General features: G+C 35.4%; 1 protein-coding gene across 2 annotated transcripts in view; it reads left to right on the forward strand.

Moving 5' to 3' along the window:
• SNX7 (sorting nexin 7) overlaps nucleotides 1-19,384 on the forward strand; it is a 498,765-nt gene that overhangs the window by 439,705 nt on the left and 39,676 nt on the right. For both annotated transcript variants that reach the window (XM_074318369.2, XM_019747064.3), the window contains exons 2-6: nucleotides 4,340-4,522; nucleotides 10,209-10,319; nucleotides 10,654-10,818; nucleotides 13,030-13,228; nucleotides 18,165-18,364. In XM_074318369.2, coding sequence (XP_074174470.1) covers nucleotides 4,352-4,522; nucleotides 10,209-10,319; nucleotides 10,654-10,818; nucleotides 13,030-13,228; nucleotides 18,165-18,364 — 846 coding nt within the window. In that variant the 5' untranslated portion in view covers nucleotides 4,340-4,351. The remainder of the gene's footprint in view (nucleotides 1-4,339; nucleotides 4,523-10,208; nucleotides 10,320-10,653; nucleotides 10,819-13,029; nucleotides 13,229-18,164; nucleotides 18,365-19,384) is intronic.

Genomic DNA, 19,384 nt, shown 5'->3' on the forward strand with positions numbered 1-19,384 from the left:
ACAAAGGCTGAATTAATTGTTCAAGGTTACCTGCGTAGTCAGTGGTAGAGAAAAGATTAGACCTAGTTTTTGGCCTTCTTCTAATGATATTTTTCACTCAGGACTGTCCAACTCTGTTGCTAAGCTAAGATAGGCTTTGTCGCAGAATTAATTTCTAAGTGTGTCAGTTAACTTTGGTCTTTTTATAACAACAGACAAATATTTGATTTTAACATATATTCTTACTTCTGGAGAAAAAAGGAATCTAAAAGAAAGTACAGAGTTGAAGAAGTCATTACTACTACTGAAGAAATAATTCAAAAGGTTACATCGATAGTGTTAGTTTTATCTTTGCATAGGAATGAAGTATTACTTGTATTTAAAATTTACTACATATTATCCTTTTGATTTATTTTTAAATTTTTATTTACAAAATAACATGTGTTCCCTTTCCTTTATTTAAAAACAAACTACTGAAGCTGCCTGAGGAGACCACCATTGTGTCCAAGGAAGTAGCCAATGGGATTGGGGCTGAGGAGGCTCCAGGTAGTTGGGAATGAGAATAAGCCTGCCTTGGCCGATGTGGTCAGGACTGAGGAGGCAGCTGGCATGGTTGGGAGACTGATTAAATACAGGGGGATTGAGCAAATAAGTAAATATATTCAGGGTAACAGGAGCCAGGCTTCTCTCTGCCGGAGAAAAGAGTTACAAATAAGGGAAGGAGGAAGGCTGGAATAAGCCAGGTGGTCTCAAATTATAATTGGAGGTATCAGTGTGAACTCATGGCATTTAATATCTTTATATTTCTATCTGTATATATCTAGAACCAGATGTGTGTATATGTGTGTATGTACCTATGTAGGTATATCATACATATATTTCTTAGCATTTATATCTTGGTTTCTAAATACCGATCTCCTCTAAAAGGAACCAGAGTTCCTTGGAGAAATGTCTGATTCAACGTGGGGCAGGGAAAATACAGGATAAACCTGAAATATCTTTTTATGCCAGACAATAAAGTGCTCAAGGAATAATAAAAAGATAACAGAAACACACAGGTGCCAGTTTTAAGGGGCTCCCACTAGGCAGGTTTTAGACACTTGGAACATCAAAATAAATTATGATATATTAATAGATTATTACCCATTCAACAGCATAGGAATCTGTGAGTCTACTCATATAATTAGTTGACTAAATAAATAAATACTCTTCATCCTCCTTAGTAGGAAATCATGATAATATCAAAATTGAAAAGCGAAAAAAACACACCCATATTTATGTTATTTGAAAGATGGGACTCAACAAGAAACAAAAACAGCTAATGGAGTTCTGAATGGGTTTCTGAGGACCATGAACTGGTACTAGCAATACTGGGGCACAGTGTGCTGCTTTTTTATTTTTAATTCGTCTTGTTTTATTTTAAGCCTGGTGGAATGAACTGACTTTTGAAAACTGTAAATGTACTTTTCATTTTGAAATAATTTTGAAATAATTTCAAAATTGGAGAAAAGTTGCAAGAAAACCACAAAGAACCTAGATTTCCCAATTATTACCATTTTCACAACTTTGGCTGTCTCCCTCTCTCTCCCTGTAAGTTGAGTAAATTGGAGACCTGATGTTGTATTACTCCTAAATAGATCTGTGTATTTTTAAAAAAACAAGGACACTCTTCTACATAATCAAAGAATAAATATCCAAATCAGGAAAATAACATTGACGCACTACTACATTCTAATCCACAGACCCTTTCAAATTTCTCCAGTTGTCCCAATAACATCTTGTAGAGAGAGAACACAAAGGTTCTCCCCCTTTGGTACAGATTCTAATCCAAGAACACGTGTTACGTTTGTGTTGCATTTAGCTATTTTGTCTCTTTGGTTTTCTCCAGTCTAGAACAGTTTCTCATCTTCCTTTTTCCATAATGGTATTGGCAATTTGAAGCTTTTGCAGGCACTGTCTTCTCCTCTCAAACATATATATATATATATATATATATATATATATATATATATATATTCTTATTTCTCAAACATATATATATATATATATATATTCTTATTTCTCAAACATATATATATATATATATATATATATTCTTATTTTAGTATAACTTTATCACCATTTTAGTTAAGTTTAGGATTAAGAAGAGTTTTTTATTCACAGTCAAGCCATATAATGAACTATGATTACATTTTCATTCTTGTACACCTTTTATTTTCCTGAGTGTTCATCATTCATTCATTTTCTCTCTGTCTCTCTTTTTTTATCCCTCCCTTTCTCTCTCTCTTGATTTCTCTCCCTCTTGGCTTTTTTGCACCAATCATAATTCATGTACAAAATCTAACAAAGCATCTTATTAAATTTAAACATATCGGAAAAAAGAAGAACAAACGAAAAACCTGAAACTAATAAAAAAGAATCAAATAAATAAACAAACAAACATCAGTTAATATACCAGCCTCTCTTTCCTTCCTCCTTTTCCTTCCCCTTCTCCCTGCTTCCTTCCTTCCTTTCCTCTCTCTTTCTCTTCCCCTCTATCCCTCCTTCCTTCCTCCCTCTCTTCCTTTATTCTTCCTTCTTCATCTCCAGGCCTCCCTGGAGTCTCTGTCTTCCTGGTCCAGGATGGTTCTCTAGGTCCTGCTGCAAAGCTGTCAGCCTGGGACATTCTTTTGCTATCATACAGGGAATTTCCTTTAGTTCTCTTTTCTGTTGAATCTCCTGTTTTTAGACACTATTTCTTCTCCCTTATTTTGGAAAAGTAAAGAAGCTTCTAAAAAATGGCTGCATGGGAAGTCAGTTTTTTAAATCTTTCATATCTGAAATGATTTTATTGTATTTGTATACTTGAATGGCACTATGCCTGGCTAAATAGAATTCTAGGTAGACAATATTTTCCTCTTAGAAATTTGAAGGTACTATTTTGTTGTTATTTAGTTTCTAGTGTTCCCATTGAGAAATCTGAAGCTACTTTGATTCCTGAGATTCCTATTGTATTTTACCTGTTTATATTTTTTCTGGAAGTTTAAAATCCCTACTATTATGAAAGATCAGAGTGATGGACGCTTGTAGGAGTTCTACATTTTCCTTCTTCATTTTCTGAAATTCCTTTTATTCAGCTCTGTCTGCCTGGATCCTTTAGTTTTTAAAAATGCTTTCTCCTTTTCCATCTCTTGTTCTTTTGGTTCAACTTAGTTCTTGAATTCTGTCTTTTAAACTCTAGAGTGTTTATCCTGCTATCATATTTCAGTTTTCATGAGCCTCCTTTTGTACTGATTTTGCTGCTGTTCTTAACTTTTTAAATCTACGTAGCACCTATTTTATTCATGAATTTGATATCATTCTTATCTCTGATGACTTCATCTGTTTTTTAAGCATTCTTTTCTCTATTCTGTCTACTTCCTGTATTTTGTTAGTTTGTGAATCTTTCTTTCACATTGGAGGCTTTCTACATGTTTAAATGTTTAGCAGTTCCTATAGCAGGTAATAAAAAGTTGAGTAGACATTCAGCGTGCATGGTGGAGCGCCCCTGCAGGGCGGTTGTGTAGAGACCTGGTTACTATCAGGGGACTGTACTGTCAGTTTTTTCTTGGAATGGTCGGCTGAGACAGGAAGCCTCCTAACACCTTGCTGCCACCATTCTTGTGTCCCAATGAGGGGAGAGGGCTGCATATCTTTCCATCTAGGAGGCAGGACTTTCCCTTGATATCTGTATTTTCATAGGGCCTATCCTGACTGGTGCCCTTAAGTTCAGAGACACTCCAGAAAGCAAACTTGTAGTTTTCTGCAAAATTGAGGAGGAAAAGTCACCTGATCGCATGGATAGATGAGGGAATCTGAGGTACTAACGTTTTTTTGCTTTATTAGCTTTTCAAACAATCCTCCAGTTTTAGCTCCACCAGCGCTCTATGTCCACGGTTTCTGGTGCCTTGAATTCTTGAGGCTCTAGGGTATTGTCTGTCATAAATGTGCCTTCTACTTCCTAATTTACCGTTCTCTCCTAGGTTTACTTTTCAGCTTTCTCTGCACTGCTATTTCAGTTACCTCACGACAATCAGAGTTCCAGTTTCCAAAGAAAAGTAAATCTTGTTTAGTCTCTTATTTTTACCTTGAGGGTTTATGCCTTTGTATGCTTTTTTGTCTTGTTTTGTTTTTATTTGTTTGTTTTTTTACTGTCATTTTTTAAAGTGGGACTTTAAGAGGAAACAGAGATAAAAAATACATGTTCAATGTACCATATTTAACCAGGAGTCCAATTATCTTTCTTGTTCTTGACATATTTCATTAATATTTGTGGTGTCTCAGAAAAAGGATTTTAACTATTTTTCTATAGGTATTAATTTTTGAATGTTTTATTCCTTAGGATGCCTCTTTGATGGACATGAATTCCTTCAGCCCTGTGATGCCAACGTCCCCTTTATCAATGATAAACCAAGTCAAGTTTGAAGATGAGCCAGATTTGAAGGATCTGTTCATTACTGTTGATGAACCTGAAAGCCATGTTACTACAATTGAAACTTTCATTACTTACAGGATCGTTACTAAGGTAAATATTGAATGAACATTTTCTTGAATGCTCTTGCTGCCCTTGAACGTTTGGAGTGCTTCTTGTTCACTGTAACTCTCAACATTAGAGAATCTTAGCTAAATTGACTTATTTTTTTCAAACATGTTGGGTAAGACGTCACATCTTATCTACCCTTCATTTGTTCCACATCAAATCAGTGAAATTTGAGTTAACTTGAGTAATCATCACTCATTTTTTAGCAGTCGTGCTTCTTAAAACAGGTACGTTTTAAGTTTTTAGTTTAAAAAATTATAAAAGTTATAAAGAAATATCTTTGGCAAATAAGAGCCTCAGTTTGCTAATACAGAAAACAACTACTTAAAAATATGATGTAATATTTTGCATTCACATTTCTCCTGAAGACCACAAACAATAATTTCATTTGTTTTCCTAAGAAGAGCAAGTGGCCTCTTTGTCTTATATGTGAGATACCATTCAGTAGTTTCAGGGCAGATAGGTCCAGAGCCCACGTCTCCTTAGCCATAGGACAAGGCTCTGCAAACAGACTCTACCTCTGACAGAATAAAATGACCAAATAGTGTACCATTTCCAATAGTTCTTTATAAGTTATAATGCTTTATTTATGAAGCCTCACCCTACTTCTCTTTTGTAGTTGACAAGGTTTTGGACCATCTTCTAGTGGAGCCCCCATAGAGGCTGCTAGTCGTGTTTCATAACAATGTATATATCTGACCTCATCACTTAGACTCTTAAAATCCTTGGTTGGCACCTCATTTCCTACAGAATAAGTGCCAGCTGCTTAGTATGACACATGAAGAACTTCTTAGTCTGGTGCCAACCCACCATGTAAGACTCTTACTCCCCACTTTTAATACCCCTGCTTTCTACTCATTTAGAACTACTTCTGTTATCTGAATACTCGAGGGTGTTTCTTGTTTTCCTGCCTTTGCATGTGCTTTTCCTTCTGTCTAGTTTGTCTTTCCGCCTCTTAAACAGAAGAACTACTGTTTGTTTTTCAATACTCAAGTCAAGATGATGCTTGCTCCTCCCCTTGCAGCCTGGAAGCCCTTTCTTCTGTTTCCTCATACTGTTCGAACTGAACTCTTAAAGAATATAAAACACTGGAGTCAGTCTAGTAAACAATTAAAAGCCGCTATTTAATCCTTCTAAGCCTCAGGTTTTTTTAATCTATAAAACTAAAATGGTAAAAGGCCTGGTTCTTTAGAGTTGCTGTGAGAATTGACTTAGGACAGGTAATCAATGTAAAACACTTAGCGAAGTGCCTGACACATAAGTGATCAGTAATTGGTACCTGCCCATAGGTGAGGAGATAACAATGTGTTTATTTGTGTTCATTCCCAACCAATGTGGGAGCTTCTCAAGGAAGGTAATTATACCTTAAGATTGCCACAGTTCCAAACACAATCGTTAGGGTAGAGTAAGTAAGCAGTGTAACTTTTTGGTGAATGAGTGAGTGAAGAAACGTTTAGTACATAGCCACATCGAGAGGCTGTAGAGCAAGGCAGATGGAGTTTAATAGTGATTCATCTCCTTCCTTGCTCTGTGCCTTGGGCAATTTAATTAACCTGCTATCATTCGTTTCCTCGTTTGATAATAACAGTAATAACCTTGTAGGGTCTTTGTAACTATTGAATGTGTTAATACAGACGTACTGCTAGAATAGAGCCAGATTTCTTCTGTTACTACCGTTAGAATCATCCGTTATCATCATCCTTCCTAGCAAAGACTTTGTGAAACTCAATTACTTACCCATCGTGCGTTTCTCTCAGAAACACACTCTTTATAAGCCACTCTATCTATTTCAGTCTGATCATAGGCATATAATTCTTAGGATTATCCATATTTCCACCAGACTTTAAATGTACTGCTCTAGTAGTAGTAGTAGTAGTGATAATATTATAGTGTGTTAAACATTTATTGTGTGACTGCTTTGTACCAGGCAATGTCCTATGACTTTATACATAGTAGCTAATTTAAAGCTCACAACAATCCCAGGATCTAGATGTTATGATTTATCCCCATTTTGTGACTGAGGGCACTGAAATTCAGTAAGTTGCCAAAACTTATACCACATGACGATTTGCTGAGCTGAGATTCAAATCCAGACAGTTTATTTTCCTTTCATGCTACACATGTTTTCTGTTATATATATATTTTTTTCTGTTATATTTTTGTGCATCTCTATATACTGATGGCAAACTATCTTTCAGCTCAACTATTATAAATGAAGTTCTTTTGTTCTCCTTCCCATTACTTTTACTTGTATATAGACTAGTATATAGACATCTTAGTATATAGACTATCTCTCTACATACAAGAACATGCATTGCATATACAAACACATAAATATTTACTGAATGTGTATTATGCCATCAAACATAGTATTTCCTTTTTGTTCACTTATTATCATTTATCTATTTACTCACATATTCAACAAAGTTTTATTGAGTGTCAGTTATGTCCCAGGTATTGTGCTTGTATATTGAGACTACATCAACAACCAAAACAGACATATCTTCCACCTTCATGGAGTTTTAATCTAGGGAGGGGGATGGATATTAAACAATTATATACTTAATTATTTAATTGTAGTTATAAATGCCATCATAGAAAAGTATGGGATTTTTTTGAGCATTGGGTACCCCATGCAATTTGGCAGTTCAGAGATAGCTTCTGTGGGTAAGTTTTAGTTTTATAAAAATTTATATTCACGGACAATAAGTTTATAAGGATAAATGCACATATACATAGGTGTGCATACTTAAGAACACTTAAGAATGACCTGACTGTCAATAATTGTGAGTATCAGGAAGCCCATGTTCCCAGCATCCCCTTATAAGAAATTACCCTTTATTCTCCAGGTTAGAATATCTGAGATGATAGCTGTAAAGAACTTTTTCTTTAGATTTAGAGATGTACTTCCCTTAGTACACACAGAATAAGAACTAAGATTTAACAACGGTCTTTCTTCTTACATCTTTATTATGAAGACAAACTCACAAATGACTTCCAGTGTGCAGGTATATTCTTGATTCTAATTCATTTTCCTTCAAAAACAGCTTTCTAAATCCTCGGAGCTAAGAGTTAACTGTTTGCCCTTGACCAAACGTCAGTGTTTGTTGAGTGAATGCATTTTGGGGTATAGTTCATGAGTCCACTAGTCCTAAACTTTAAGTACCCAAGCTTTTATGGTCAGACATGAAAAAATGAACACCATTTACAATGTAGCTTCTATGGAAAAGTGTATTCTCGATTAGAAGCATTATTTGTGCTCCAAATTAGCTTTTTAGAACATATGTTCTTGTGAGTTAAAGATCAATCATCAAATCCCATTATTCCTACAGTTTGGAAGTTTTTATTTGTCTTCAAATGACCAAAATTGACCACTTTAGATAGGACAATAATTCTATCCCTGCTGTAGGGAAATTAGTTATGATCTGAACTCACCTGATAATATTTTTTTCCTTGTCATATTCACACACACACACACACACACACACACACACACAGACGCACACACACGAGGTTGGACGATTAAGTTCGCAAATTCATCCGAGAAAAAGTGCTCATACCCCATTGCTGAATATCACTGCAGTCAACTTCAAAGCACTCCCCTTGGGAAGCTATGCACCAACGCCAGCACCTAGTCCACCCTTCAAAGCAATTTTGGAACTCTTTTTCTGGAATGGCCATCAGAGCTATTGTCGTATTATTCTTGATGTCCTGAATGTCATCAAAATGTCTTCCTTTCAATATTTCCTTTATCTTCGGGTAAAGGAAGGAGTCATTGGGGCCCAGATCAGGTGAGTGGGGAGGGTGTTCCAATACAGTTATTTGTTTACTGGCTAAAAACTCCCTCACAGATAGTGCTGTGTGAGCTGGTGCATTGTCATGGTACAAGAGCCATGAACTGTTGGCAAAAAGTTCAGGTCGTCTAACTTTTTCACGCAGCCTTTTCAGCACTTACAAATAGTAAACTTGGTTAACTGTTTGTCCAGTTGGTACAAAGTCATAATGAATAACCCCTCTGATATCAAAAAAGGTTAGCATCGTTGCAATAAGTTCACGAACTTAATTGTCAGACTATATATACGTATACACACGTGTGCACACACACACACAGTATGCCAAAATAATGTATACAGGTGGATATTTTGGTCAATGTTGCTCAAACAGTAGTTTGCCATAATCAGAAGTGTCTGGATGCTTATGGTAACCACTTTGAGCACCTCTTACAGAAGTCAAAAGTGCCTTATTTATCTTTTGTTACCGGTATATATTGAGTATTAAAATTTTAATACAGTTTTCCTTTCTTAAAATGTATATACATTTTTTTGGCAACCTGTGTGTGTGGCACCCTTTAGGAGTAGAATAAAGTCTTACAGTAGGAAGAAAGAACACACTGTCCTCAAGACATAATTCGCCTCTGTTATTGCAGTATGTTAGAAAACTCTTTTAGGTCAGTGACAGACTGATGAGAACAGAATCAACCATTGTTTGCCTTGATTATATGTCTTCCTTTGCTGGAATTTATATCAAATTGTTTTAGGTTTAGAGCTGGGAATTCTTGAGGACATATAAAGCTCAATCTTATTTTAACTCCCTAGTTTTGAATGTTTTTTATTGTTAGTTACGCCAATTTCTTTTCTTGAAAATCCATAGTGAACCTGCACATATGTGCCTGATACAAGGAGGTGTTCAGTAAATATTTTTTAATGAGGACTTTAAACCACGTTTTGTGTGTATATATATATATACACACACATATATATAGTTAAACTGTGTTTCTACTAGATTTAGTTTTTCTATTTTTACCATTCCTATAACTTGTACTATTTTACATAATAGTTAAGATTTTATGGTGTTTTGTGAACATTTAATTCTTTAGACTTCTACATCTTACTTACCTCTACTTTTTTCTACTAAAAATGGAACGGTTTACTGAGATACACTGTATGATATTGTACCTATGTTCTTCTTTTCATATGTGTTGGCATAGATTTTTGGTTTGCTGAGAATAGATATTTTAATATTTTGCTTAATTTTTAAGAGTTTAGGCATATAACTCAAAATACAATCCATTGAGAATGACAGGAATATTTTCTTTTCACATCAAATCTCCATTAGTAACATTTTTAAAACAGTGGTAAAATCACTCTATAAAATGTTATAATTTTCATATACTGAAAGCAAATTTTAGCAAAGCAATTTATTTGAGCAAATTTCAAGAAACCATTTTCCTCGGTTATGCTCATGTTATTTTCCAAATTGCAATATAGGACTTTCCTCAAATTCCAAATTCTAATCATCTTGAGAAAAGAAATATATTTGAAACCTAAATTCAGAACACACTTTCTTGTTAGCAAGAAAGTCATGCCAAAGATAATACTAGTTAAAATCTTGTGGAAGGCAGATGGTGGCTCTAAGACAGATTTTTCAGTTAGGATTTTAAATTTGAGCATGATGTTTGCTTTCTTTCTGGGAATACTGGAAAGTTTGCTTTGTTTCAGCTGCTACATGAATCGATGATGGGGGAAAAAAGTACAGGCTGACAAACACTGAATAATTAGAATTTGTTAATGTTTCTTAGAGACCCATTTAATTTAGAATGTCTAAAATAACATTAGGCAAATGTCTTCTGTCTTATTTTGCATGTGCTGTTATTTTCTCCTACTTTCTTCAGACATCTCGTGGGGAATTTGATTCCAGCGAATTTGAAGTTAGGAGACGTTATCAAGATTTCCTTTGGTTAAAAGGAAAACTTGAAGAAGCACACCCCACTCTGATTATTCCAGTAAGTTTGTTTTTTCTCATAGAATAGCTGCCATTTTTGTCTTGTGCATCATTAGAATGCCTAAAAACAAATTTCAGACCTTTATATTCAGTGTAATTCATTTATCTTAGAAACATTTGTTTTTAAATTTTTCAGTCTGCATATTGATTTTTTTTAACTATTGTAATATGTGAAGTTTGCCGTTTTTGGTTTTAGCATTGTGAATTTCTAAAAATTATTTTTATAAGAAGTGATCACATGTTCAGATAGTGTTCTGAAAAGGAAAAGTGTAGAATCTCATGTAATGCTGTGCCACATCATGCTCAGATACTGTTTTACAATTTTTCCACCTCAGCCTTTGCCAGAAAAGTTTATAGTGAAAGGAATGGTGGAACGCTTCAACGATGATTTCATTGAGACACGCAGGAAGGCACTGCATAAATTTTTGAACCGAATTGCTGATCATCCAACTTTAACATTTAATGAAGACTTCAAAATTTTTCTTACTGCACAAGCACGGGTAAAGAATTTTGATTTATACTCATAATCCTACAGTATCTACATGTATAGTAGGGTGTATCCTTCCTCTTCTTTATGTTTATAAATCAGGCAACAGTGTCCTTAAATTAAGATGGATTTTTATACTTTGGAGAGATATCCTTCAGATTTAACTCTGTGTCAAATATACATGTAAATATTTCAGAGCTCTTGTACCTTTTTCACATGTTACCTACTCATATTTCTCTTGGTAGCTGATTTTGTTTTTTTAATGTCAGGGTACTCTTTGCATATATAGCCAATAGTGAACATACAGAAATATGTTTCTTTTACTGACACTGTTTTGAGCAGTTATGGGTTTGTAAGTTAGGGCTTTTCAAGGTAAGATTAAGGTCTTTATTAACTGGATAGTTGGATGTATGGATGAATTGATAGATAGCTAGATACATAACAATTTTCTTACTTTTCCTTCAATTACCTGTTGAACGAGGTCTAATTTCTAATATAGAAACCTTATATGTTCCTCTTATTTTTCTTTTCTCCTATGAAGATATAACTCATCAAGAAAGATAATGAGTAGGACAGTCAATATTAAACAATTACTGACCAATGTTGAATTTCATATGTCTCAGTTGTCGCCAAAGTCATACAAGCTAAAAAGCGGTTCATCTCAATTTTGACAGAGTCTTGCTGTCTGGAAGCCCTTTGTGACTTACGTGAAATGACTTTGTGGCCTGACTCCAGAACCTTAGAAGCTGTTAGAGATATTCTCTGCAGTCAACAGTTGCAGCACAGCTTGCCCACTGTGGCTTGTGCTGTCACTATAATGTTCACTCTATCAAATGATGCTGTGGCACTCCTGGATGGATGTGTGGCCTGGTCAAGCTGGGCATCTGTTGTTATTTATACACAGAGTGATACTGACTTGGAAAGAAATAAGTTTACTTTATATATATACATATATATTACCTATAATATATGTATTATATAATATATTCTATATATGTATATAGAATATATATTATTTTGTGTAAGACATTCAGGAATAAAACTGGAGAAAGTTAATATGTTATTTACTATGTGGGCAAATAACAATCAATAATGTTTTTATCTGTGAATTTCATAGTCAGCCTTGTTGTATATAGATTTTTTCTTGTGTATTACTTTTCAACTTTTATATGATCCCAAATCTACTTTCCCACTAGTGCTACAACCATCCTCAGAATCTCTTGTCCTCCTTCTTGGTGTTTTTTAATATCTCATACTTCTGAAAGGATATTTCTGTGTAGTGTATCTTTTATAGCAGTTTTTTCTGTTTCGCAACTCTGTAGCTATCCCTCCAGGTTAACTATGAAACAGCTAGCTACATATCTTATTAAAAATCTTTCTCTCCAGCCAGCTAGTGGAGGGGGTGTTACAGTTTACCCATTTCAGTTAGTTGAGGAACTATGGTCAGGGGGTATCTATTTACAAACTATCCTAGTGACTTTAAGAAGGCAAGGCAGGTTAGTGGTTAGCAATGAAGCCTCTGCAGTCATACTGCCTCGTCTCCAATCCTTGTCCACCACTTAATTGGCCTTGGACCTTAAGCAAGACCTTAACCTTCCTGTGCCTCTGTTGTCTTCCATAACATGAGAGTAATCATAGAACCTACCTCAGAGTGTTATTGTTGAGTTCCGTATGTAAAAATGAGAGGCAGTACCTGGAACATGAACTTTCAGTACATGTTTGCTGTTTTTATAACTAAAGAATTACCCAATTTTTTTTTTAAAGGAGCTGTTTAGGCCCTGAGAAATCTTCTCTCAATCCTTTTTTTCCATTAAATCCCTAATATAAAATGTAGATTACATATCCCGTCATCCTCTTATCTTCTCCAGCATCTTCCTCTTATCTATGGAGAAAAGCACAATTCTCTCCATAAACCCTTTTCTTTTAAAGATCCATTCTCTGAGAAAGTACATATACATGTTTTACATGAGTACTTTGAAAAGGATTATAAGGGACACTGAGACTTAAAAGAACTGTATCCTAATAAAACTCATCTGCTTCAAACTAATATGAAAAATGATTTGTATAAAACACTTTTATTATCTTTATTTTATTCTTCTAATTAGGTGGGTTTTTTTTGTTTTGTTGTTTTTTTTTGTGTTTTTTTTTTTTGGTAGTTGTTGGGTGTTGGAATATTGTTATTTGCTTGACCACAAGTATTTCTTTTTTGTTTGTTTGTTTCTAGGAACTCTCTTCTCACAAGAAGCAAGGGCCAGGATTACTCAGCAAGATGGGGCAGACAGTCAGAGCGGTGGCATTGTCAATGAGAGGAGTTAAAAGCCGCCCAGAGGAGTTCATGGAAATGAATGACTTTATTGAAATATTTAGCCAGAAAATAAATTTGATAGATAAAATATCTCAGAGAATTTACAAGGAAGAAAGGGGTATGTAGACTCACTGATATGTGACTTTAAATTTGTTTAATTTCTCATGGCTTTTCACATTTGTTAGTGTAGTGAAACAACATTAAGTTCGAGTTTCTTTTTGGTTCTTCCTTCATATTTCCATCTCTCTGCTTCCAGTGCCTATCTGTGCTTGCATGCTGTTTACTTTATCCATAGTGCCCTTAGCATATTAGTTATCGTTGTTTTAAATTCCTGGTCTGACCGTCCCCGTATCCCTGTCATGTCTGGTTCTGATGCATGCTCTGTCTCTTTAGATTGTGTTTTTTGCCTTTTAGTAAGCCTTGTAATTTTTTTCTTGATAGCCATCCACATGTACTGGGGAACAGGCACTGTGCAAATAGGCCTTTAGTAGGAGGTGTGGGAGAGGGGAGGTAAGTGTGCTACAGTCCTGTAATTAGGTCTCAGCCCTTAGTGAGCCTGTGGCTTTGGGCTGTGAACTTCACAAAAGTTCTGCAGACCTCCTTCCCCCTCTTTCTTGGGACAGGATGGCTGGAGTGGACTGGAGCTGGGTATTTCCATTCCTCCAGGTCAGTTAGGCTCTGAAAACCCCGCCACGTTAGACTCTGGTTAACTAGTTTTCCCTGAGGTCAGGCCTGGTTGAGAAGAACAGAGTGCTCTGGCTATTTCAAAAATGGTTCATTTCCCCTACAGGAAGCAGGTGTCATTTTTATCCAGTATTTACAGTGGGAACCTAGTCAAGCTCCTAGAGGTAAATCTTATAATCTTGTGGGAGTCCTCGTGACTCGGTCCCCCTGGAGTTTTTACCTCTTAGAGTTGTTCACCCTGAGCCTTCAGCAATTTATCAGTTATAGTTACAGTCTCCCTACCCCAGCATTGTTTCCAGTGGTGTTTTCTGCTCTTGAGTCTGTGCTCATTCCTTGTATTTGCCAAAGTTGTCTTTCCTTGTCTTTCCAACTTTGGGGACAGCCATTTGTCCTGTGTCCTCTCCTCTCTTGCAGTTCCAAGAAAAGTTGTTGATTTTTCAGTCTGTTCAGCATTTTACTGAGTGGTGACCTCCAAGCTATTTATATGAGGGATCGCGTAACGTTGAGTTAGAATTTTGCCTTCAAAGTGTGGCTCATGCCCAGATAAATTGTGAAAATGTCTGATTCCAAATGACTTTGAAGGTAGTCATGGCCAGTCCCCATTTGCTCTAATCAATCACTAGCTGCTTTTGTTCCCTTTTATAATAACAGTGGTAAAGTGAGCCCTGACCTCAAGATTTTGGATGTAGTTGTACTAAGTTGGTCTCAGATGTTCAACATGGACCATAGATTGAAAAGTAAAGAGGTGATGGTTCAGGAACTAGAGACTTATATATTGGAAACTACGTCCTTTTCCTTATTTTTTCTAGCACTATTTCCTTTCCCTATTTTCTTTTTTTTTCATTTAAATTTATAAGTTAGACTGTAGTCCATGTTTTTTTTTCTAATACCATGATGAGAGTTTGCTAATTTGTTAGTTACATTTACCTATATTTAAAAAATGGCTAAGTTGGAAAATATGTTTACTAATATAAATTGGTTTTAGAAATGAATTAATTAAAGTATATTGACGGCTTGCTTTTTTTTTTTGTCTGTGTTACACATTCAACTATAAGCTCAATCAGGACAAAAAGAGAAAACATTTGTTTTTATTTCTAGTATCTAGATAGTGCCTAACACATGGTAGGTGCTCAATTAAAATATTTTCAATGATTAACAAAAATAATTGAATATAAGTTTTGGTCATAGGAAAATCTGCTTATCAAGTATTGATTGGTTATTAAAAGAGATATAGAAAAAAATTGTTATAGCTGAACATAAATTCCGCTTTCTCTATTTTCCTTTTCTATGCATTGACACTTGATGAGGTCATTATTGTGAATGAACATAGTTGAATAGTTTGTTTTAAAGTCTTCCTGGTCTGCCCTTGCGTTTACCATGTCATTTTTTTATTATCTCAAAAAGCTAATTGTGTTAACTGGGTTCTGTGACTCCAATTCTGTTAAGTAGATTCTTGATGTATAGTTAAATGGGATAGCAATTCACAGAGGCTCCTGGAAACTCTTGATACTTAAGAATTTTATAAAATATCAATATGTTTTATATTTGCTGGTGCAAGAGAATAGGTGAAAAATCTTTGATATACTCTCATGTTTATGAAATGCTCAGAAGGAAGACTGGATTTTGTGAGAAACTTCATAAATTTGAGCTGTTATATTCAGGGAGTGAATGCCACTGGTCTGAACTTGAGGAATTTTTTTGTCTTTAGAATGTAAAGCCCACTTCTCAAGGTTCTGTTCAAATTGATGGAATGTTTCCTTTTGTAGCTTTGGGAGTCTAAGCTGTATAGGGTATTTCATTCATAATCAAATCAAAGAATTTGATCATAACTACTGGTTTATCTTTTTATTTTTTTATTCAGTTTTTTATTTTATTTTGTTTTATTTGGTGTTCCCCAGTTTGTTTGGCAAGTTTATATTGACCACATGTTGTGCTGTTTCTCTGTGCTGGAGATTAAAGAAGAAATAAAATGGTACCTGTCCTTGAGCTTACAGTCTAGTGGGGGAAACCAGTGTATTAACAGACAAGTTACAGTGCACCTCATTTAGTGTTTGCATACAAATGTGATTTGAGTGCTATGTATGCACAGTTTAGAATTTTAAGGAAGCTCTGTGTTTTATCATTGATAAAAATAACTATTGCACAGGTTAAATGATACACATTGATACACACACACACACACACACACACACACATTGAGAAAGGCAATGAAGGAGGACATTTTATTTTCTAGAAACACTAGTTTAGTATGGCCATTTATTTAAAATATAGGATAGGCCTAGATCAGGAGGGCACAGTTTGGAAGGGCTCTCTCGTGGTTATTAAACTTAATGCCATCATTGGATGACAACTATTATTTCCATTGTTTTTGATTTTTTTAAAATTAGAAACAATTAAAAAAATTTTAATTAAAAAAATTTTTAAATATTTTTTTAATTTGCAACCTTTTGAAGTTTTAGTATTTTAATTTAGAGCAGTATAACATTGCAACTAGCACTAATGAGTAGTTAGATGATCAAATATAGAGAATTTAGTTTTATTTATATGGATATTAGGCATAAAAATGCTTATTGCTTATATATTCTCTACTATAAAAAGCTGTCTATCACTGAAAGTTGATAGTGTAAAAGCAAAAATGTAAGAATATTCAGATTTTTAAATCCAATTTTTTGAAAAAATGGCTTATCAAGCTCTGAATAGTCTTTTGTTATTCATTTATTCTTTCATTGATGTGAAAATATTTATTGAACACATTATGTATCAGACTTTGAGATTAAAAAAGAATAAGACTCAGTTCCTGTTTTAAGGAGCATATGGTCTAGGAGTATGTCACTTATGCAAGCAATCATACTAGAGTGGGATAATAGAAGTATAAAATTTTAATAAGCTTCAGTAGAAGTAGAAAATTGTGATAGGCTCATTGAGGACAAAGCATCTAAGAATCTTTTGGAACAGAATCAGAAGAGGTTAATTTAATTTGTTTATTTAACTTAAGGCATTAGAAGTAGTTTGTCAGATGATAGAAATGATAGAGGGCAAGGGAGAGGGATATGTGCAATGTTGTTGTTGTTTGTTTTTTTTAAAGATTTTATTGGGGAAGGGGAACAGGACTTTATTGGGGAACAGTGTGTACTTCCAGGACTTTTCTCCAAGTCAAGTTGTTGTCCTTTCAATCTTAGTTGTGGAGGGTTCTGTTCAGCTTCAAGTTGTTGTTCTTTCAGTCTTAGTTGTGGAGGGCGCAGCCCAGCTCCAGGTCCAGTTGCCGTTGCTAGTTGCAGGGGCACAGCAACTTGCGGGATTTGAACCAGCAACCTTGTGGTTGAGAGGACACACTACAACCAACAACTGAGCCATCCGGGAGGCAGCTCAGCTCAAGGTGCCGTGTTCAATCTTAGTTGCAGGGGGCAGAGCCCACCATCCCTTGCGGGACTCAAGGAATTGAACTGGCAACCGTGTGGTTGAGAGCCCACTGGCCCATGTGGGAATCGAACCAGCAGCCTTCGGAGTTAGGAGCACGGAGCTCTAACCGCCTGAGCCACCGGCCCGGCCCAATATATGTGCAATGTTTGAGTTAGATATTCATGAGTGAGCAGTTATTTTGGCTCAAATTGACATATCTTTGGAAGAGAATCCAAGAGTTGGACATGATCAGAAAGGACTTTATAATTCAGCTATAAAGCTTTAGTGTTTATATATTGAGACAAAAATGGAAAGAGGGAGAATAGTTAAAAGTCCTTTGCAGTAGTGCATGTCAGAGATGCTGGTGACAGTGGAAGTGGGGATAAACAGGTAGGTAGGTAGATAAATGGATGGATGGATGGATGGATGGATGGATGGATGGATGGATGATAGATAGATAGATAGATAGATAGATAATAGATAAATAGAAAAGATTAAGGTATACTGGGATTGCTGATTGACTGGCTCTGTGCAGGTGTGAGTGTAGAATGTACCCCAGACTGTTTGCTTAGATCCCTCGAAGCAATTACCGTTAAGTAGGATATGTAATCAGGACAAAGGGAGAAAGAAGACAAGTTTTGTGTAGGTCATGTTCCCTGTGCGACACTCAAGTGTAGTATGTTTGGTAGGCAGAAGTTCATGATAGACACGGTGATCATGTAATTCACCATCCAAGCCAGGACACTTTGAAAAAGGATGCTACTATTGATTACCCCTGGATAGCAATCGTTCAAGGACTAACCTGAGCAAACTGGCATGACCAGTTAATTTAATGAAAAAGCATATCAAATTTCTTATGTTCATGTATAAGAACTTGGGCAAAACAATGAGAAAAAATAAGTCCCTTTCTTACTGTCTGTAAACAGGGATCTTAAAAACTTCTATAAATTGAAGAATTTAATCTTTTTTAGAATATTTTGATGAAATGAAAGAATATGGCCCGATTCATATTCTTTGGTCAGCGTCAGAAGAAGATCTGGTGGATACTCTAAGTGGTGTTGCCAGCTGCATTGACAAATGCTGTAAGGCCACTGAAAAACGGATGTCTGGACTCTCAGAGGCCCTGCTTCCTGTCGTACATGAGTATGTGCTTTATAGTGAAATGTTAATGGTAAGAACACCTAATTATACTTTTACTTTAGTCCCTGACTGACCTGATTATAAGCTTTATAAATGCAGTTTCTATTTCTGTTTTTCACCACTATCCTTCTGTCCTAGGAGGATGCTTTGCATGTAGATGCTCAATGAATATTTGTTCACTGCACCAATGATTGGTGAGTGGAAGAATATATTAATAAAGATAGGAATATTTATACATACATCTGAAGCACCCTCAGCCAAGATTTACACTGGGAATATGATTAGTTTTTGCAGCCTTTTAAAATTTTACTTTAAAATTTTTTAGCGCTTTAGAAATTTCTTTTCCTGAAAGAGTTGTCTTCCTGCTTCCAGGTAGACTATTTGATCTAGCAATATATTTAGTATTATGTGGAAAGTCCTTGAGTAGGATCTTGATGTTTGTTCTGCCTTCTGGATGCTTCTAAAAAGAAATCCTTCAAATTAAAGTGTTTTTCTTTCACTATTTGAAAAGGCTTTTATTCCTCTTATATCAAAGTTTTGCATTTAACTGCCTCAGTTTAAGTTAAGGTTTCCAGATATTTGGGATTTAGAGATGCTATCTGCACAGCTAATGTTTTTCATCCAGCATTATCCTCTGCTCACAGTACCTTGAACAGTCAAACCGATACCCTCAAGTTTCAGTGTTTTAGGGTGGCGGTGGGGGGAGGACTCAGCTTACGTTCAAATATATCCCATTTCATCAGCCATTTATAACTGGAGTCATGGTTTTTGCTTTCATGAACTCTTGATTTGAGGGATTTTTTTTTTTTTTTTTTTTTTTTTTGCTTCTGTCTTGGTAAGAAAAGCTCTCTTAGTCTTTCAGCATGAGATCTGCCTCTTTCATGCTTATCATATTGAGGTTTTCCTTTCACAGAGTCATTAAGTATTTTGTGGACATTTCAGGTTTCTGCTATTACTTGACTTTATTGGGGTTGTCCATAAACAAATGCTTCTCACTTCCCAGAGGCCTCCCGTGTTTCACACTGAGGAGTCTCCTCTTTGTCTCCATCAA

This window comes from Rhinolophus sinicus, chromosome 7 (genome assembly GCF_057876585.1).
Source record: "Rhinolophus sinicus isolate RSI-liver-muscle chromosome 7, RSI-T2T, whole genome shotgun sequence".
Classification (NCBI taxonomy): Eukaryota; Metazoa; Chordata; class Mammalia; order Chiroptera; family Rhinolophidae; genus Rhinolophus; species Rhinolophus sinicus.